Here is a 22,716-nt window from a genome sequence, read left to right as displayed (position 1 = left end):
TTACGCATTAAATTTATTTATAATCATTGTACGTATGTATTGATAAAGCCTTTGTGTACATACATACCAATACTCACTGTATAATTACAATTACTATCATGGCTCTTTCGTATATCTTCGTATATATGTAGATATTTTTATATACGCATTTATTACGCGCACAACATTATTCAACAATATGATTACGATTAGATAATAATTCAATGCGATAAAAATCATTTTGAATTGTAAAACTGTAGTAAGCAGGTCATAAGACAGTAATATGGAAATCACAAATAACCATTGTTACATTGATCTTTAAAACAATTTTTGTACAATTAATTGCAACGTTGAATGCAAAAAAAAAGGAACAACACAAGTTGTCAAACATTATAGGCGTCAAATACTTGATTGAAAAGAAAAATTTCGTATTCAGAAATGTAGCTGAGCATTATTATTATTATTATTATTATTATTATTATTATGTCTGTTTGTGCTCATAAACGCCATCCTTATAAACAATATATAAATAACCAATGGAGATGGTGTATAATAATATAACGATTACACAATTGTCTCGGTGAAAATGGCATTGACAATGACCAAAAGTACTATAATCGTTCGATTATTAACTTCACATTATCTTGCATAGCAACATAGTTTTAATACAAATTGTTTAACTTTGCAATAATTTAAGATGGATGCGCAACGAGATGTCAGAATTATTGCAGATATCGTGAAAACATATTGTACGACTGTAATTCGGCTAGAATCAGAATTATTTAGATGAAATTAGTACTGTTTTGACAAATAACGTAAAGTAAAGTATTATATTAATTGACAGTTAAAAAGGAATTACTTTGGCACGAGTGATATAATCTTTCCGAAATTATTATATGAAAGTATAACATCGCCTACGATTCCTTCATCTTCTGTTTGTAATAAACATTAATCCGTACAATAACATACAATAAAGTAATCTAGTCACATTCTAGTCCAAAAAATTATTATTATTATTAGACGTTAAACTTTTACAAATAACGAATGTGCGTGCGGCTTTTCGTAGCTTACGTCATCGCACTCTTACACGACGAGATATCCTCATTTAGCTGCCATTTTATTTAAGATATCGTTAAAGATACATTGTGCTTGGCATAAATGTTAAATGTCATCGCGGCCAGGCAGAGCAACGTCGTTAGTTTTTGCCTGGACAGGCGCATTTCATCCAACGCATAACGCCAGGTTCGCGAATACACGTTTTACGGCTCGAGGCGTTAACGTATTGTCGCCGCTTTTTCTCAATCAATTAAATGAAGATGCAGATGAGCTTTTATCTTGTTGGAATCGGGTTTCGCGCGAACCGGATGATCACCGTTCAAAAAAGTCACGCTCTTTCAAAGGAGTCGAGACTTCAGCCACTAATTGCTTGGGCCAATGTAAACGGAAAATTCTAAAGTATCCAAAAGCCTAGTCTCGTTACGAGACCGGAACACTTGGACGAACGAGGCCGAGCTCCGCGAACTTGTTGGGGAAGTTGCCGATTGCAGTTTTGCGCACTGATAACGACCTCCAGGTAGAGGCTTTTGCAAGAATCACCGGATACCGCGCCTAGACTCGTTAAACCACAGAGCGGACGCGTACACTTGGCTTAGGCTCCATTCCCGGTAACCGCGAATCCACGCGACAACTCGCCATATCCTTAAGGGACGCCTTTCCCCTCGTTTAATCGTTAACGTAGCCATTATTTTGCCGGCGTTTAAACTATCGTTCGATATGGTTACGGGGGGGAGGGGGGATAATCGCGGAGATGTTTCGACACATGGATAGTTTTGTTTCACTGGGTTTCCGTGGTTTCCGAGCAGCGGGTGTCGCGAGTTTCACTGCCATCGCTCGATGTAGGAAACCTTGACGCCTCTATCAAAAGCGGATGCCCGTTACACTCCTCTGAATATCAACAAAGTAATCGCTAAATTTTATGTGAACATGAAGTTTCTTTACGAGTGCGGAGGAAAAATTGCGCTGATAGAGCACCGACAGTCAATAAAAACATTGGACAGGCATAAACGTCCTTTTGTCATTTTTATTGTCAGAATTTGATTATCGTATTCGAAAGCTTTCTTATGATGAATAACTCGTATATTTATGCAAATCACGAGCTTCAGTTGTTAATGCACACATTAAATTTTGCAAAATTGTATGAATGCATTAGAATTGGAGACGGGGCATGATATTTTTAAGATATTGTCGTTGAAACAATGATTTCGCATATAGAATCATTTGCTACGATAAAGCAAAAACTTACTGCAATCTACTAAGCTGTACTACAACAAGCATTATTATCGTAATAAACTATATTTTTAGATAAATAAAAAGATATTAGTGGAGCGATAGAGCAAAAATGAAATGAAAGATTTTATTAAAAATTTCATATTACTGTAATGTAAAATAGTTGAATAATTGTCCACGACATTTTTTTTTTAATTTATATATAATGAGGATAAAAGTTCCTTCGCATAGTTAGTCGTTAAAGCCAATTAAGCAGAAATAGTGACAATATAATGCGTTAAGTATGAGCAAAAGTTGTCTATTTCCATTTTATTTTTTATTTAAAAACTAGAGCTACGTAATTTTGTGATTAAATTGAAATTCTTGCTTAAAAATTTTCACAATATATTTAAAGAATTGTTCACTGTTTATAAATATTTCCAAATTAATAACTATAATTGCTTTTTTTTTTGTGTGATTATTAACAAAAAACAAGATGACCTATTTCGCCAAATAGTGATTACTTATGCTTGTATTAGATCGATCGCTCCTCGTTATTTATCATTAATATAACATAAAGTTTAAATTATGTTAAAACATTGTTATGAAAAGTAATGGAAAAGAGAGACTTAGTGAAAAAATAGTCAGCGCAAGTTAGTAAAAGAAGGCGCGGAGAATGTTGAACAAGAAGAATAAAGGTAACGAGTTGCGGTGGTTTGCTCCTTAATTATTTAGATATGACAAAGTGAATATTTCTGGCATCATCGTATATTCGAACTTGATTGTTACAAAAGCAGGAGTGACAAAGTGGGAATGAGTAGTAATAAATTTGGTTTTGGTTACCGAATATATTTCACATTTTCTCTATTTTTCACCGTCTACTAATCAAAATGATAAAATTACTATTCACTAATCATTCTTTGGAATTCCATCCCATCATCTACGATATATCTGACTTACATTATCTAGCTAAAATATTAATTATATGTGCAGATTATATGCTATATATTTATTTGGATGTACGAAATGCTTTTTCTTATCTTGTATCATTTAATATTCACAGCTTGTGCATTTATTATGTTGAGCGCACTAAATTCATCAAATTTTAAAAAATGCTCAATCTCACATACGTTAGGTAATTTTAAATAAAAGTTTATAAAACTTCATCATACTTTATCTTCTCTCTCGAGTTGCGAAGAAAAATAAAAACGTGAAAATAGATTTTTCATCAACAGTAGTGTTTTTATTTACCATTAATTATTAAATACTTTCAAATTGTAATGTCGATTTCGTTTAAAATACAAAGTTAATTTAAGCATAAATCTTAATGTCTATTGTGAATATTTCTTTTAATTATGAATATGACACACCTGCCAAAATTTCAATGAAGTAAGACTTTTCGTGAAAAAATTAATCATAATTTATTCTCATTTTGCAACGATTTTGTAATTGTAATTTTTCTTAATATGCTAAATGTTCAAAAATTAAATTATTTCGGCATAATGAAATAAACAGACTATAGAATGAATTAAGCGAAATTGAAGAAATACAATTTTTGACGTATCGCGTTTTCTTAAAAAGACTTGTGCATGCAATTAATTGTATTAACAAGAAATATTATTCTTTACAGTCTTTTCCTAAAAAGGGCAAAACTATTTTTTTACAAACACAGAACACGTTATCCATATTATCCATTAAGACTGTAATTACGTGTGTTCATTTGTTTGTCAAAACAATATCATTTTTTATAAGCTCATTATTTCATATTCTAGAATTAATTTTATATATAATATTAATCGGAGCCAATTTAATAACAGTTTTTTTTTCTTTTTTGTTTTTTTGTTTTAACATATGCTAACAAATATAAAGTGGCTGAGTGCATTTATTATAAATGTAGCTTTTACATATATTAGAATATGAAATAGCATGAAAGTTATTATTATTGTTGTCTTTATATAAATACAAATACAAAATTTCAAAGCCATACAAGACGTATAAATATTAAAATATTAAAATTTCAAAGAATTATGTCTTGAAAATTCAATTTATAGTTAAAGAGTGCCAAGTAACTAAATTGAATATCTTAAAATTATTTGTTTAAAAAAATAATTTTGGATTTTCATAAATCATTGCCCATTATTGGAAAAATTAAAGCAATGGAGTTTTGAAATATTTATATAATTTTAAAAAAGAGTTATAAATACTTATAAATAACCATAAAATTCTGCGATCGATAAAGTGAACGTGAGAATTAGTTATTCCTTAATTACTCGTTATATCAATCTTGTCAAATTTATAGATTTCAAATTTATTGCAATACAGATAAATTGATATATAATGAATAATAAGATTTAAAAAAAAAAAAAAAAAGAAGAAGAATAAAAACAGAAACAAAAATTAATAATATAAATAAATTATTTATTCAAAATATAGTACAGATTAAAGTCTAAGAGCATTTTAAAAGGAAATAACGTATTCATACTTTTTTAGATAAATCTATGAAGAATAATTGAAAACCATATATGAATAAATATTTTAGAATAATAAAGATTTTTAATTAAACTACTAAAATTAAAGAAATGAAAATTATTATTATTAAATATCCAATATTAATTTGATTAAAGTACATTTTCATAAGTTTAACTGTTTTTGAAATATCTATTTTCAAAAACAATCATCACAATTCTTTTAAACACTGATTTATAAAATTTAAAAATATTTTTCTTTACTTCTTTTTTACATTATTATATATTATTCATGTGTCAGTTATTAGCTTATTTACTTATTGCAATTTATATTTTTGAAATATTGAAAATTCACAACATATACAATAAATGCTTTATTTTTTTACAAATTTTTTTTCAAATATTAAATTATAATATCAGAATATTTAAAAGAAAATGTAATGCATAAGTCAAACATTCAATTATTCAGATTTATTCTTTTTATCATTTTAATGTATTATAATTTCGGAATAAAATATTTCTTCATATAAATTGATTTTACTAAAGTAGGACAAAGATAATACGATTTTTTAAAAAGAAAAATATTTTTCAACCTTAATTCTTTATTAATACTTTAGAAGATGCGTAACACATCAGTAACTTTAATTTTTTTTTTTTTTTCTATAAATTTATTCTATAAACTTTGAAAATTAAAAAAAATTATAATATAGTAAATTTATGATGCTTTTCTCATTGATATAAACTAATTTATTTGCAATAAAAATTATATTCTACCTACACGAAAGTTGTCTTAATTAAAAAATTGCTTTGTTATCTCAGTAGCTTTTTATCTCGAATCTATGATATAATTAATTCTTTTGGCTAAACAGTAGGTTAGTCGGATGCCTTTTCTCATAAAAAATGGGAAAATTAAAAATTATACCTTATTCTTGTAGAAAATATAATCAAACTTTAGAAAAGTTCTGCGATAAATATAATATAGGCGTTATTATGCATGAATGGAACGTTTCTTGCTTTTTAAATATTAGACAGTAAATATTAAAAATAATCACATTAATTAAAAAATGTTATATTACGAGGGTGTAGGTAGGTTATTTTCTATAACCAAATAAAATAATAATATAATATCGAAGAAAAGCACAAATTATAAATTTTTTACAATATTTATTATTTATTTAATGAAGGTACCTTCGTATATTCTTATAGTTCATCTTATTTATTCGATAATGACAATAATAACTATAACTATAATAATATATTCACTCATTCTCGCTTTCCCCTATAAATTGCAAAATCTTTAAAGTTACTCATTTTTTTTCTCTTTCACACGCTGAAATTGACCGCTTCATTCATAAACGAACGACGCCTAAATATTCATCACACGCGTTTATTATTATTAAACATACGGAAAATAGAAAATATTATCCTTTGTGAAAATCATGTACACATTCGCGCTTATTTAAAAACCACGTGATTTTAAGGGCAACAGGACATCATCACATCCACGACCCATCGATTTTACTTCACCTCACCAAGGAACATTTACATAATCGCTTGCTCCTTTTTCTTTTATTTTTATAGTCTTAAATAAAAAAAATCGCAGTTCTGGTTGTCGCTCTTTGATTTACTCCGCTATGTGCATACTTGTATTATGTTAATATATATATATATATAAAAGAAGAAAAAGAAGCGCTAATCTCGGTTAGCTTATGCTTACATACATCTTATACCGAGTAACATAGTATAATGTTATTTTAATTTAAAGTCGCATTAACCGCGCGACTGTTTTTTTCTTTTTCATCTAGTAATGTATTTTCTTAACATTCCATTATCTTCTCTCACTGATTATCCATGGCAATCAAAGCAGCGACGACGACGAACAGATTCACATAAATAAAATTGTAAAAGAATTTTGACATGTAGACTCCTCTCCTCTCCTCCTCCTCCTCCTCCTCCTCCTCCTCCTCCTCCGCTCGTTGCACATTAAATAAAAAGCATATCGAAGCCATCGCCATCGGAAGTCGCGTACTCGTCCGGCGAGAATATCGCGTGGAAGTACAGGCGGTCGTCGCCCGAATCTTCGACCTCGCTAATATCATCGTTATAATCGTTATAATCGTTATCATCGTTATAATCGTTATCATCGTTATCATCATTATCGTCTCCGTCGTTGCGGTCGTTTTCATCGCCGTTGTCGTCTCCAGGTACGTCGCCATTCTCCGCGTCTATTCAACAATTGTTAAGAACATCGATTAAATAATTAAATAGGTAAATAAGCAATCTACCGAGGCTCTTCTCCGGCACACGTATCAGCAATTAAACTAACCAATAAAAATTATAAATTTTGCAGTTAAATTCGACATGTTAACATTATTTTTATGATTAACGAATTCTTCATTTATAGATTGATTTCTTTTCCTCGTTTCAATTAATATTTTACACAATTTTTTAATCTGCCTATTATCCTTATTAAAACTTTTTTTTTATTTATTTTTTTTTTTGTAATACGTCATTATTGGCTATTTGGCTCAATGTAATTAATATTTCGGGTAATTTTTTTTTTTTTTGCAATGTATTAACATACTTAAAATAGTCAAATTATGAAATTTTCTAAATTCAAATCGCGTTAGAAAAAACTTTTGTGCCCTTTAATTACCTCATCTATACGCTAACACGGTCGCGTACTTTGATTTTTTTATCAATTTTTACTACTTTAATAATAATAAAAAAAAAGAAGAAAAAAGAAAAAAAACAGTCAAATGCACCGTTTAACATACCATCGGCATTGTTTTCATCAGAGCCGGAATTCGATCCATCATCGTCACTGGCATCGAGGTCTTCGTCGTCGTCATCCTCTTCGGCTTCGTCCTCGTCGTCCCTACGCCTACCGACATCGTACAAACGCACGCATGACTCTTGGATACTATCGAACTCCCCCTGATTCTCGACAACAGCGATTTGCGTGTCGAACTTATTGCAGGCGAGATCGTAAATGCCTCTTTTTACGTCGAATGTCGCTTTAGTAAAGGATAAAGTTATCTTTAATTTTTTTGTTTTTTTTTTTATTTTTTAATGTGATGTGTAGTATATGTGTCAATATGTGTAGAATATTACGTTAATAAAAACGTTCGTTATAAAAAAGGTAAAATATAACGCGACAAGGAGAAATGGTAATTTTTAAGTGAGGATTATTATTCTCTTTGCGGTCTTTACGTCTTTCCCAGCCACATCGCTAATTCACGAATATTAAATATCTGGCTAAATACTCTACATAGAAGCGTTAAAACCGACTTGGGAATATTTATTTTGTTTCGCTGCATAATTTTGTAGCTTTGGCAGTGGCAATTTCACCTTGCGCTAAACTTAGCTTTATCACTCGAGGAATCGCGATACCACTGTAATTTACCCGAGTTACACGAGACGTTCGTTCTACTTGGCGCCTTGAGTAACCCCCCCCCCCTCCTACAGGCCGGGACTAATTCTCAATCGTAATCGCAGTCAATAAGAAAGTACACCTACAAATGTTGCTGTAATCGAGGGCGTCGAGGGTCTTGAAGGACGTGACGTAATGGGATTCGTCTTCGTTCTCCTGATCGAGCGAGACTGCGTAGATGATGTTGTTTACCGGCGAGAATATGACGTTCATCTGGTCGAGAGCCGGGATCGTTTTAAGGAGGTGGAAAGTCCTGAGGTCCCAGACCTCGGTGTTGGACACGACCTCGGTGCCGTTTGGATGGAACACACCATTGAGAGTTTGGTTGAGCTTGTCGAATTTATGAATCTCCCTTCCCGAGTTCACGTCCCAGAGGATGCCGTCGCTGAGGATGAGCTCGTCGTTCATGCTGAAGGTCGCCCGATTCTTTGTATACTGGTTCGATATAGACGGTGTGAGGGTCTTGAGTAGCATGCCCGTCGCTATGTCGTATATCTGCAATTAATTGGTTTAACCGGTTATTTTCCCTCGTTCTTGCATCGTGTCTTTTCATTCGGCTAATGAGTTTTCGAGGAGATGAGCACGTGAACACGCGCACTCGTACTGGGCATCGTCTTCATCATTTTGAAGGAAGTTTACATTGTTCGTTTCATGCGAACGGAAATATAACCCCCCAAGCACATCCCGACAAAATTGGCAAATTTATCTTTTGTGCGAGACAATATGAAAATTTAATGCTCTTTCAACATATATATTGTTTCTGAAATAATTTGTTAAATTTGTCCACGAGGCTATAGAATCTTATATAAGACAATAAAATAAGCTCGGAGTACCATTTACACTATTAAGACTTATTTATGAAAATAATTTTTAACAATTTTTAAACGATTTAAAATAGCCGATTGTTTTTAAATGTTGTAAGCTATTTTAGACACAACCGTAAAGTACTGAGAACACGCGCGTGCAAATTTTAAACCCAGGGTTATTTCAGGTGACATTAAATCAATCATTAAGCAGGTGTTTTATAAGGAATGTCGATACGAGTACGTTTGGAAAATCTGACCCTGCGGTTGCTAATCGATATTCGGAATATTGATGTTACGGTTTTTTAATATACAGACGCAGCTTTAACCGCCATATTCCTACCGGTTGAGTGTGCCCACCCGACATCCGCCACAAGTCAAAAAAACTTTGATCACTCAAGTTTGTTTCCACGCATTCACAATAAGCAAATTATAAACGAATTCGAGTCTACGTGGTATTTCAATACAGACCATTTGTTGACAAATGGCATTATTTCAATATTTAGAGAAACTAGTATTTCAAACGTTCTCATTATGAAAACAAATATTCATGTTTGTTTTAATTAATGGATGCGATTAAATTTTATATGGGACGCAGCTAATCTGAGCGGTGGGTAGCCGGAGACGGAATTATCGCCACAAAACCGCCTTTATCACTATTATTTTAAAAGTTATTTTTAACGTATTAAGTTATAACATATTTATAAGTTATTTTATTTATAAGTTTTACTTTATTTTAATGATTTGCTCGAATTAATGTTAAGGCCAATTTCAGTCGATTCCTCGGTTAATCTTGTAACTGATGCTTTTTTTTTTTTAAGGAATTAATATATTCATATAAGATTTAGATTTATATCACATTTAAGAATTTTAAAATAAAACAATTTTTGTAAAATTTTTTGCCTAATTGTAATTATAAAAATATATAATTAATATGCATTTCCATTCGTTACTGAACATATAATTTACTTAACGTTCTGTCCTTAAATGGGCAGGATGATATCGATTCTTTACAATTCAAATGAAAAAGAAAAGGAAAAAAATTTTAAACATGCATAATATTTTTTTAGCGCAATTATAGTTATGCGCTATTCAATAAGAAAATTTGATAAACGTAAATTTAAAGAATTAAATATGCCATAAATATATACATAAAATAATAAAACAAAATAATTCGTTTGGCAGTAATTATAATTCCTTTAGAGCAACCGACGACGGTCGGTTCCAATAATAAATCGCGTCGTTTTCAGTCAGCTAATCAATAACATTACGACATTGTTTATATTTCAGTTATTGCAAGCCCTGAAAACAATATTCCATTGTTTCACTTTATCGACTATCGGCATTGATTTAACGCCCAACAATCAGACCGCCAAATGATTAATAAGAGACCAACCGTAGCAACTTCTCCTTGCGTGCCGACTATCCTATCCTGTAGCTTACTGAACTCGACGTAGTCTTCGTGATCGAGAGGTATCTTCATGTCGAAGAAGGTACCGAGACTCCAGAGAGCCGACATCGGCGTACTCCAGGCGGTCGATGTCAATAGGAGATTGCCGCGCTTATTGCACTCAACGTGCGACACGTAGGACTCGTGGCACGTGTACGTCGCTTCCTCGGAGCCGGTTCGGGCGTTAAACATCTTTACCTCACCGGCATATGTGCCAAGGAGCAAATACTCTTGGCACGGCTGTAATATTAATAATCAGATATGGCGGTTGGTTTATATTTTTACTCGAATAAAATATGACTTATTATTCTTAATATATTGCTACACATTTAGACTTCTTCAAGATATTAAGTGAATTAATATTTTGGCTTTTGGTGAATTGCATAATTAAAATAGGTAGCGACTAATGCATACCTCAATCGTTATAAAGTTTGGAACAAAAGTTTCTTAAAAACAAAGTTTCTGGTCCCAATAACTTTAGAAAAATTTAATTGTCTAATTAATTTGAATTCTACCTATGAACTTTGGCTACTTATGTAATACTAAAAGTTAAAGGCTTAAAACTAAACGTAATTATTTAAAGATCTAATACTAGGATGAATGATTTTAATTAATTTTATATGAGGAGGATAATAATGTCGAATATTAGGACAAAAAATTAGGAGAATATATTGACGAATTCTATTGAAAATTTAGAAATTTTGAATATTAAATCCTTATGTATTTAACATATCTGGCTACGTAAAGTTTATGTATTCCAATGTATCGTAATTTAAAAAATTTTACATATACATATCTAAATAAATATATTGAAATATATGTCTCGAATTATTGGCTAGATTGACTTTTCGTGCTGAGGTACTTGAAATAAATCAGTCAATAATGTCATAATTAATTCTCGTGTCCATGATAATTTTTGATATAGAATATATATTTATTATGTGTATTAGAAAATTATTCGTATTCAATCGAATGAATTTTCAGAATATTATCTTACCACATATTATATTACTGTATTCATTTAATATTAAACTACGCCTTCCAATCAACTTAAATACGGCATACAAAATATATAAAGTAAAAGAAATATATATCTATCAATCAGTCATAGGCATTATTGTTTAATATAAATAGTAACGGTATATAATTTAATGATCCTTTTAATTATTCAACGAAAACGTAAACTCACGGAAAATGTACAACATGTGAATGTTCCATCGACATCTAAGGGACGGAAGGTTTTTACTGGACAAAAACGACTGTAAATATGTCTTCTATCCAGCCGCCTGCCATCTATGCCTTGTTGTCTCCTCGATAACCTTACAATAACGTTGAGGGGTGTGGAATTTTTCTTGCATGGATCCGGACATTTGTGCGGTCTTAAAAAGAATGTATTTTATTATCTAATAAAAATCTAAAATAAATAATGTAAATTATTTTTGTAAATGGAAATTGCTTAATTTTAACTCACTCGAATAAATTAAACTGTGGGCATGTGACCATTGGGTTTTTACAAAGCGCGTGTTGATTTGTTAAATACTCTGTTATAATAGAATCTAATGTAACTGTTTGAACATTCGAGGATGCCACACCAAGTGCCGTCCCGCCGGGATCTCTTGAAATCTGTTTTTGTAACGATCTACACGATGATTGTTGAATTTGATTGCTTATACATTGATAGCTAGATTGAGTTGTAGAAAGTGTCCTTTCCGTTGTTTTTCTGAGGGACAAAAATATTTTCAAATTAATCGGTTGCAATTGACTGTAGTTAAAAAAGCACTCGAAGAAAATAATAAAAGCTTTTTATTTTATATTCCGCGTTATTCAATGAAAAATGACTAAGAATGTCATCAGCAATTCTTACTTTTGACTAATCTGCAGTTTTATAGGTTGGCTGTTCGCCGACGGACTTTGGCTTAACGTATCAGCAAGCTTAATTCTAATAGGAGTGTTATTTGCTATGGGAGTAGAGTTTGAAACTGAACCAGTGTGGGAAATAAATCGAGAGGTATTATTCGTTGGTGTCGTGTTTGTTCGAGTGGCTGCTTCCCTCTGCATACATCTCGTGTTGTACAAATTAGCTGCAGCACCCGGGGAAAAGGCTGGTCTTGGCTATAGACAAAGGATGAGAAGTTAAAATTTGATTCCTACGAACTATTAAAATGAAAATAAACAGAATGTAAAAGTATACGTACGCTTGTAGTAACTGGACTCCGGTAATGGAAAGGCTGATATGTTAATGACTTTGCTAATGTTGGTGATTCCAAATTCGCCTCTTTCTGTAAAATCGATGCTGATTCTGTTAATCCTTTGGATAATAAATGTTGATAAATAAGTTGATGTAACTGTTGCTCGTTATACTGTATTCTCGTTTGTGCTACAACGTTTGCCTACAAATGTTATTAAAATAAATTATTAGCCAAGTAACATTATTATTAGCTGTTAAAGAATAATATCAAATGCTCATGGATTTAAAATACTTAAACAGCTCATTTTTAAGTTAAAGGATGCTTCATTATAAATCAAGACAACATTTTGCTGCTTAAAAGTATTAAAAATATTCATTGGATATTGGAGAAAAAATGACTTCCCCGAGAGCTACTCATTTTGTAATCTGACAATTTTTTGTAGCATTATTTATCAATCAATTTTAGTCAGATCAACTTGACAATAAAATAAATATTAAAAATCTTATTTACAATTGCACTTACATCATTACATTGTTTAACTATATTATTGTTTTTTTAATTATTGTTTTTTTTTTTTAATCCTGACTGAACGTATTTTGCATACTATAGATAAGCTTACTCTGAAATATACTATTTCATAATATGTACAATTATATTATATTTCGACTTACTCTGTGTAAACTAACTAAAGAAATTTCATATTCTGCACCAGTAGGCTTAGCTTTTCCAGAAACATGCTCCATAAGTTCTAAGGCATACTTTTGAAACATTACGTGTTCCTGTCTCTTTTCTTGAAGTATGGGATCTTTCATCAAAGCTTGAATTTGGCCATCCGTAAACATAGGTAATTTACTTATTATCTGTCTCACTTTCTCGCTTCTCGCAAGACCGGCCAAGGCTCTACAAGCCAATGCACGAATACTATCCGCATCCGTGATTGGCGTCTTAACCATCATAAGTTGCAGTAAAATCTGAAACATTTTAATATTATTGAGTATTAATAAAACTGGAGATTCTCATAAAATATGTATTCCTTCAATACGAAATAGGTATTTATAAATACGAATTAAACGACAATTCGAATAAACGAAGAAAATTATTTGTTCTTTTGAATTTTTTTTTCAATATAGGCATAAATTATTCTTATTGATACGGACTACTTTATTAACGGAAAAATCATATTTTCTATCGTTCGGAAAGCAACAATAAAATTGTGATTATTTCAATATGAAAAAAAAAAAAAAAAAAAAAAAATTAATTCAAGGTTAAAATTTTCCATAATTCTCAGCGTTACTTGTGAAAACTATCAATTTGAAAATTAATTCTTACAGGTAGTTAGAAATTTAATCTGCATTACTAATCGGTCATACGTTTCTAATACGTGGATTAACTAATTTCCACATGATTTACCTATCTTCAAAATTTGGAATAAATTTATTAATGACATCTGTTTAAAGATAAACGTTATTTAATTCGCTAGTAATTATTCAAATTACTTGTATTACATTTTATATGCTTATTTACATTTGTTTACGTATTAATGACATAGGTTTGATCAAATTTAGCTCAAGATATTTTTGTTTCTCATCTACTTCGTGCAAGGAGAATGAGAGAGAGAGAGAGAGAGAGAGAGAGAGAGAGCCACAAGATGCAAAGGACAATTCATAGGCTCTTATTGATTATGAGAAGACATAAGCGAGCGCGTATAAGTCCTGCAAAACTGACGGGAAGAGATGAAAAACTAGAGAACAAAAAAACCTGACCAGTTAACTGAACCAAAAGAGGAGACTGCGGAAAGAAATCAACAACAGTATCTCTCGATGAACCCCCACCAAAGCCCAAAACTATCACTTTTTTATGCCATATCGGCAACCGTATTCATCACTCTAGAATAATCTCGTATCGTTCTTTAGCTCTCTCTCTCTCTCTCTCTCTCTCCAGGTCCACGGCAATCGGCGGTAGTCGAAGGCGGAAGCATCGAAAATTGAAACCCACATTACTCGCTACATTTTTGTCACTGTTACCTGTATTTTCCCGGGGCTATATTTGTAAAGTAAATGTGCACATTTAGCGAAAGTTAAATACATCTTTCAATAGAAATGAATGATGATAATTATTTACATTGTGTAATTAATCAAGCTTCCTTCTTTATAGAATGGTATTAATTTAACATATTTTCACAGATAAGGATCGGTGGATATTATACAGGGGAGATAATGATACCGACATACGTAATAGGTAAACTGCAAATTTGAAATTAGCTTATTATTAATAAAGAGAACACCTTCGTCAATTTATTTAGTTTTTCGAAAGAAAAAAAGCAGAAAAAATCTGACCCTCGTTCAACTCACCATGATACCGTTATTCGATCTGACGCTCTCCCAGACCTTCTGTATGAGCTCATCGTCGTATATGCTAGTCTTCTTTTTGGCGGAGCCCGTCACCGAGTACCGCGCCACGTTGCCTCCAACGCGGTTTATCGGGGCGCAGACGCAATTGATGACGGCGCGGAGGGCAGCCCGCTGCACATCCGCGTCGGCAATAATCTCGCACTCGGCCGCTGCCAGCAGTAAATTTATCGACATGGTCATCGAGAGGTCGGGCATGTCCACGCGTTCGCATAGCAATAGCATAACTTTGGGCACCACTGAGCATATCGCTATTACGTCCAGGCAGGCGCGAACAGTCTCGGCGCTCGAAGTCGTGTGGACGCTAGAAAAGAAATTTTATTGAGCATTGTTCGTTGTGTTGGACGAGAGTAAAATCGTTTGAGGATTGCGAAATACAAGGTCGCTAATTCGTTATCGTAATCGTTAGCGACGAGGATCAAGTCTTGTTAGTTAAAAAGTATGGGAAGGGCGAAGATTCGTTTGCATGGATAATGATCGGGTGTCTGAATAATAGACTTTGTTTTTTGAAAGCTCATAAGCTTGATTGCTCACTCGTCTATTCAAATACTTACCGGCCGTTAAAATTCCACTCTCGAGCAAAGGCAATGATTTGTAAAAGAAGGGAAATACCACCGAGACGATGAAGCTTATCAACCGATGGCCACAATGTCCTTAAATACATCAACTCCTGCAGCACTTCCACCTTTGCTTGAACCTCTTCGCAGCTCAACTTGCAAGCCTTTAAATAACGCGACATATCATCATCATCATCATCATCATCATTATGAAAATTAAATTCTTTAAATATGAAAATCAATGAGTAAGGGCATAAACGTTACTTTGTAAGGCGGTAAGGAAGGTTGCCACGTATCACGCTCGGTTCTCGCATTTTCCGCCCGCTGCAATTGTTCTGCTTTCCAGCACAAGTGAGCCTCCGTGTACTTCTTTAATGCGACGGCAACGTGTCGCACGATTTGTCTAGAGGCGCATTCCTCGTCGTCGTTTAACGTTGCTTCCTCCTCAATGTTTAACAATGGGAGTGTAGATATCTTTAAAATTCATTGTTAATTAACAACGGTAAGTGAAGAGATTAATTATTCTTTGGGATTGATTGTAAGGTTTCGATAATTTTAAGTAATTTATAAAATTATTCGCTAAAATCTCGTATTCAAGCATATTGGAAATATCGAATTTAAAGTTATTGTTCTCGAATGTCATAAGGCATTTGGCAATATAAATACAAAGCACTTTCTTATTAAAATAGAAAGCTGAATAATTACCACATTGTAAAGTTTCCTCAATCCATCTTGAGCATCGAACTCATCGAGCATGATCTTGAAGGGAAAGGAAAAGCCGAAAAACATCGTCGCGTGACACCTTCCCGAGTCATGACTACGTTCCAGTAGCCATAACGCGTACATAACGAGGTCGCCTATTACAAGTTTTGGCAGAAGGCAGACTTTTTCCATGACGTCTTCGCAATAAGCTAAGTAATACAAACAAATGGAGACACCGGTAGCGGCGATACTGGGTCTTGGTATATCGATAAGACACTGCAGACCGTTAATGCTCAAGAACTCGATAGAAAATTTTTTATGGCAGAGTAAGGATGCGAGATATTTGAGTGCTTCGAAGGCTAAGCGACTATCCTTTGTTTTACGTACATTTATGTATTCGAGAATGAGATCGAGAGCATTTTGTTCGAATACATGCCCCAAAAATTCTTGATATTCTCCCATTGGTGTTAAATACCTGGGGAAAATCAAATAATTACTTCATTTGATACAACTGGATAGCAAAATTAACTGTGCAAATGAAATTAATGAAAGTGAAAAGAAAGTAAAATAATCCTAAATAAATATTGCTTTCAACATACATAATTTAATAAGTATATATAATGGTAAAATATAAAATTTTTATAATTTGTACAATATTAAAACATTCCATTGGTACATTAATTTTAATTCTTTAGAAATACTTTACAATTACAACATTATACTTTCAAAATAAATTTCTCTTTATTTAGTCATGTTACTTTAAGCGCATAAAAATACTTTTCTCCCTATTTATTTCGTTAGATGAATATTATAGGATTGATAGTAGGATTGTGCAAGCAATCGATTGAAATGTATGTGTAAGACGAAATATTATAAACATCTCCTCTTATTATTGTACCTGAGAATGAGCATTTGTCGTGTTGATAAAGTTGGAGGATATATTTGAATATTTCCAATGACGTATGATTCCATTTCAGCCCACGATGAATTTGAATTCCCTTCGAGTAACGTGGATGGTGTATTATTTTTATTTCCCATCATTTTCGACCAAGCTGGACTCGACGTATTTCTAACACATGGGTTTTGATTTTTTAATGAAGTCGTTGTTGAACTTTTAATCTCGAAAATTGGATGTTTGGTGGGAGTTGAAAACTAAATATATATTTTATAACAATTATTACTAAATTCAATATCGTTTAAAGCATTGAAAATCAAAATTTTTATTTTATTAACAAAGAAAATATGTCTTAGAAAATTGTATACTTAATTTACTTTACCTGAGAATTACTGGCATGGCTTTTCAATGTATTTAAAGGCGGAATTAATAGTGGTGGCAACATTATATCAGGATAACAAGCATTTTTCTTCACTGGAGTGACTTGTTCGGTTCCTTCTTCGTTTTTCAATTTCTTGATTGGTGGGGAAGAAGTTTCATCGCGAATAGTGTCGCACTCCACTTCATCCTCCGAGGACGAATAATCCGCCAGCTCTGGTAAATTATTCTTTACGGTTCCATTCTCTCGAATTTTATTCCTTATTTTTCTCTTTCCAGGAAAAGCTTTGTGTTCAGAATCTGTCAGACTGTTGTTGGATCGATTTTGACCGAAGTGAGTGAATGGTCGAGTAGCATTGGTCAGCTGTCTTTCCTCGGCAGCTTTCTCCTGCAGTTTGTGAAGTCTTTTTAACATCAATGGTACCATTTTTCCATTCTGCTCGCGGAAACCTGTTGCAATATCCTGAACTTCCATGGCAGCAGCCAACAAACCAGTTGCATAGCTCTGCAATGGCTCTGAACTTTTCTCAGCCCACGAAAAGAGTCTGTGAATCAGGCCTTCCATATCCGGTTGAAAGACAGCCGATGTTTCGAGGCCTGGCAGAATATCGAGCATCAATCGACAAGCTGCAGTATTCAAACTTCTTACATCTCTGTTTGTTATACCAACTCTCAACCAATAATTATCTCTTAAATAATCATTTATTAACTGAAAAAACGTCGGAGTTATATATATTAAAATTTTGCGTTAATAGAAAAATTATTGCTACTACTTTGATGAAGAAATGAGTTGCAAACCTTTGTCATAAAAATCTCTTTTCGAAATAAAACTTTTAATATGTGACCAAAATTACAATCTGGATCTGTGCGAGATGGATGCCTCTCGTCAAATGGGTCTGGATCCATTTTTAAATAGTTTTCCGTTTCTTGCTCTATTATTTGAGCCAATCGTTGCAACGTGGGTATTGGATTATAATTAGGTGAATTTTGATCTTCTTCCCATTGCCTTAAAATTTGTACAACATCTGTAACTTCAGCCAATGATTCGGTAGTTGCCATCTAAATATAAATTTCCATTATTATAATACATCTGCTTTATTTAGCAACGGTTGCTCTATAATAAATAACATTTCTTCTTAATTAAAAATAAAATTAATTGTTGATTATAAAATTTGAAATGGCAATTTCAATGCAAATAATTCCAAACCTTCGAATACTTCAAAACAATAATTAATGACAAATTAATACTCTCGGCATATTCGTCTCTACAATAATTAAATGATATAATCTTATGAATATTCAATAGTTAGGTTAAAGAACTTGGACATTATTAAGCTTATAAATAATCATAAGTTGTTATAAAGTATTTAAACATTAATGAGTAATATATGTGGTTTTAATGAAAATAACCAAAAGATAAGAGACTTTTAACCCGATAGATAAGACAAAAATATATTATATTTAACCGTAATGAAGAGAGCTACGATAATATCGATTATTCACAAAATATTTTATACAAATGCGAGTGTAAAGATTTTATTCATGAGATCATTAGCCACACAGTCAAATATAAATCTAATTATAAATATTATTAACAACATCATTATAATAGTTGTGAAATTGCATTATCGAAGCATTACAACAAATTGCAATATATTTAATACAAACATTTTCAGAAAACCAAAATAATTTCAACTATAATACTAAGAAATTTACATCAATAAATTTTCACAGCTATAAAGGATTATGATTAAATTGACGTTTTATGTAATTAGCGTAGGTGCATCTGCTCCATCACATCTTAATAATTGTCTAATAAAGTATTTACTTATAATAAAGTGAAATTTATCACTAGATTTTAATGAAACGTGCTTTTTTATTTATTTATTTTTTTTTTTTTGCCACTTTAACGCTATTTATTCAAGCATTATATACACAGATCTAAATTTGTACGTGCATATTAAAAGGAGAACTTGTTTATAAATAACAAAATTTCAAAACAAAAGCATTTAGAAATGCATTAAATATTATCGATGTGTCGTAAATACGCGTAGAGAATTGGAGATCATCGTAATCCGGCGAGGAGGAAAAGCGTAATTTTATTACCTTCCATTAACCTTTTTAATCGCGCTTTACAATTCCGCAGGCAATGTCTATATATTACCGCGGATGGAGAGCGTTTTCAAAAAACGCCAAGGGAAGAGGAGCCGCACCTTAACCTCAAATTCCCGGGGAGCTGCAGCAGCTCGTTACTCCTCCGGACGGCGACGTACATCTAACGTAAATAACATTCGTGTGGCGAATTCAGGTAAGAGTAGCCGATGTAAGGGATAAACGACAAATGAGAGATCGCGTATCGGACCGATTCGATGTGACGAAATGTACGAGATTTTTTAGGTCTCGGCGAACGGGCGCTAAGAGTAGTAGAAGAAACGATCGCTAAGTGAGAAGGTGCGTGACAGCGACAGCGACACACAATCAAGTGTCCGCGAAAAGAAACAGTGCACTGGTCACATGTATACAGTACAGGTCAAAAATCTTTTAAATACCGAACGAATTATTACTATTACTCCTACCATTATCATTATCATTACCATTGTAATTATAATTATCATTGTAATTATAATTATAATTATAATTATCATTATCATTATCATTATCATTATCATTATCGTCACCGTTATCATTATCATTATTATCGTCGTCGCAGTCGTCGCCGTCGCCCTACTCGTCGTAGTCGACATCATCATCATTATTACAATTATCATTAATTAATATCCTTTATTTTCTACGCGATTTGTTATTATAAAAGCTCTTCAATCTTAGCATGGCCTCATAGATTTTATGCGCGTATGGGTATGCATGCGCATGTGAACTCGCGCGCGCGCACGCGCGTTTATGTACACTATTTTTTCACTTTATTTTTACAGCGGCACATGTAACTTTATTGCACATATATAAAAATATATTGATTTCGTATGTTGTAATTGAAAAAAATAAATAAATAAAATAATAAATAAATATAATGAAACAAATAAAAAAAAATTGGAGAAAAAAAATGAAAAACACATGCACGAAAACGCGCATGCATGCGTACACATTGTGCACGCATGCAAACGCGCATTTATATGAATGTGTAAATTCAATTCGAGTTATTGTTTTACTTTTTTTATTTTATTGGTACGTATTTTCATTATTTATATTACTGTAATTTGTGTTAAATCACTTTCTATCTAGCAGTAGGTATTTTTCAACAACCAAATACCTCGAATTAATTTTCCATCTTGTAAATTTAATAATTAATGCCCACAAATATAAGTAATACACCTTTTGTCTCCAAATTATTGTGAAAATTGTGTTAAAGAAAAAAAAAAAAAAATAATAATAAACTTCGTTTTAAATTAATTTTCAATCGACGTTACCCGATAAACATGGAATGCCCCTTAACGAAATAATAAAACAATTATTTCCGTACTTAAAGTACAATTATTTATTTAGCACGTGCTAGTTTAACAAACTCCAGTACCTCCTCCTAAAAGCATAATAACAAAATCTCTGATATAAATTCGACTATTGCCTCTCCTAAGGTTCATTTATAAATTGTCCACGGGCACGTACTCTCGAGCTTTAAACGCAAGTGTGACTTTAATTTTGAATTTACACAATTTGGTAATAAAATTATTACGCTAATGATAATATTTTTCGAAATGCGACTTTGTATTAACGTCAATTTTTCGTAATCATATTATGTGCTGCTTACATTGGTTAGGACTTTTGAATTGTACTGTGTATAAATGTGTGTGTTGCGTGCGAGCGCACGTGTGCGTATGCATGCATATATATATATATATATATATATATATATATATATATATATATATAACGTGTTAGATATGCGAACGTGTGGAGCCAGAGCGACGAGAGCAGAGGTTAGAAAGCCGTTCTAAGCATAAGTACGGGGTGACATTCGTAAAAAGCTCACCTCTTCACTGTTTCTTCGATGCGGTACTCGAATTCCCTTTTCCACAGCGCCGCTTAATACGTCGATTTGCGAAATTCACAACCTTCCAAGCAGAATTAAGTCACTACTCGACCGACTCGTGTTCTCACTCTTGGCTCGTGTACATAATACTTGCACAATACACTGAAATACACGCGTGCCTAGTAGGCTCGCGCTTTTTAGTTTGAGTTAAAAGCACCAGATGGAAGAACAGGACGAGAATTTTTATCGTTGGCGCATTCTTCGAATAGATTTGAATTGAATTGCAGTTGAACGGGAATGAGCGCAATCCGAAGTCTTGGAGATTCTTCGCGAGACAGGAGGATAAACGTAAGAATCGTTAATTAATAATAGACTCTCGTACATTTTATGCGCTTCTCAATGCTTCTTCATATCTTTATGAAAATTTTTATCAATGATGTATATTTTATCAACGATTTCGACTGGAAAAGCTTATCGTAGTGAATTTGAAAGAAGAGTATTTGATGATTATATAGGGCTCACTTCTCGAGACGGGGGCTTCATCGATGATGATACGAGATTAAAAGTTTTGGTACATCGACCGGCTTGTTGGCACGAAACTCGGTTTGAGATAAATGTACTTAAGCTACTTATTGGCAGACACAGTTGATAATGGCCTCTTGCCAGAGAATACAGAAGCGTAAGTGAAAAAGGATGTTTTTTTATTTTTTTTTTCTTTATCTGACATAATTGTTGTTTTATTAACACGTCGATTTTATGCCAATTATCTTGGCTTTTTTTTTCTTTTACATCGTAATATCGTTGAAGCTCGGAGTACCTATTTTTAATAAAAGGCGTCATTACGTATATCGTAATAATAATATCGTTATTACGATTTTAAGGCTAATTTGTTACAGTTCGTCATATACCAGCCACATTTGCTTAAATAAAAAAAGCTTTGAATAAAAAGATTAAAGTTTACAAAAATATAAAATCTAAAAGGAATAGCACTGTGTTACTCGAAGAGAAAAAAAAATCTGAAATAATGAATGATTTATCGTATAAATGAAAGATGTCTTTTCAAACTTATATCACTTTATTGTTACATTTTCTACGTACTGATAACAATAAACATAAAATATTTTGGTTTACAATACGATATACATACATAAAATTAATCAATGAGTAATTTTAATAATTAACATTTATGATTGCATAATCTAGGTAATTT

General features: G+C 32.4%; 1 protein-coding gene across 1 annotated transcript; it reads right to left on the bottom strand.

Moving 5' to 3' along the window:
- Nucleotides 1–6,692: 6,692 nt before the first annotated feature.
- mahj (LisH and WD40 domain-containing protein mahjong) lies at nucleotides 6,693–21,848 on the bottom strand. Its single transcript, XM_011500968.1, has 17 exons — nucleotides 21,507–21,848; nucleotides 18,323–18,583; nucleotides 17,524–18,233; nucleotides 17,150–17,362; nucleotides 16,255–16,726; nucleotides 15,814–16,023; nucleotides 15,547–15,713; nucleotides 14,936–15,296; nucleotides 13,256–13,555; nucleotides 12,591–12,785; nucleotides 12,260–12,507; nucleotides 11,867–12,115; nucleotides 11,585–11,774; nucleotides 10,342–10,635; nucleotides 8,229–8,637; nucleotides 7,487–7,726; nucleotides 6,693–6,934 (listed from the first exon to the last, which is right to left on the bottom strand). The coding sequence occupies exons 2-17, from the start codon at nucleotides 18,581–18,583 to the stop codon at nucleotides 6,693–6,695; spliced, it is 4,761 nt and encodes a 1,586-aa protein (XP_011499270.1). The 5' UTR covers nucleotides 21,507–21,848.
- Nucleotides 21,849–22,716: the final 868 nt, after the last annotated feature.

Source organism: Ceratosolen solmsi, unplaced genomic scaffold, assembly GCF_000503995.2.
Source record: "Ceratosolen solmsi marchali unplaced genomic scaffold, CerSol_1.0 scaffold27, whole genome shotgun sequence".
In the NCBI taxonomy this organism is placed as follows: Eukaryota; Metazoa; Arthropoda; class Insecta; order Hymenoptera; family Agaonidae; genus Ceratosolen; species Ceratosolen solmsi.
Note: the sequence above shows the minus strand (reverse complement) of the source record. Positions and strands in the feature narration are given on the sequence as shown.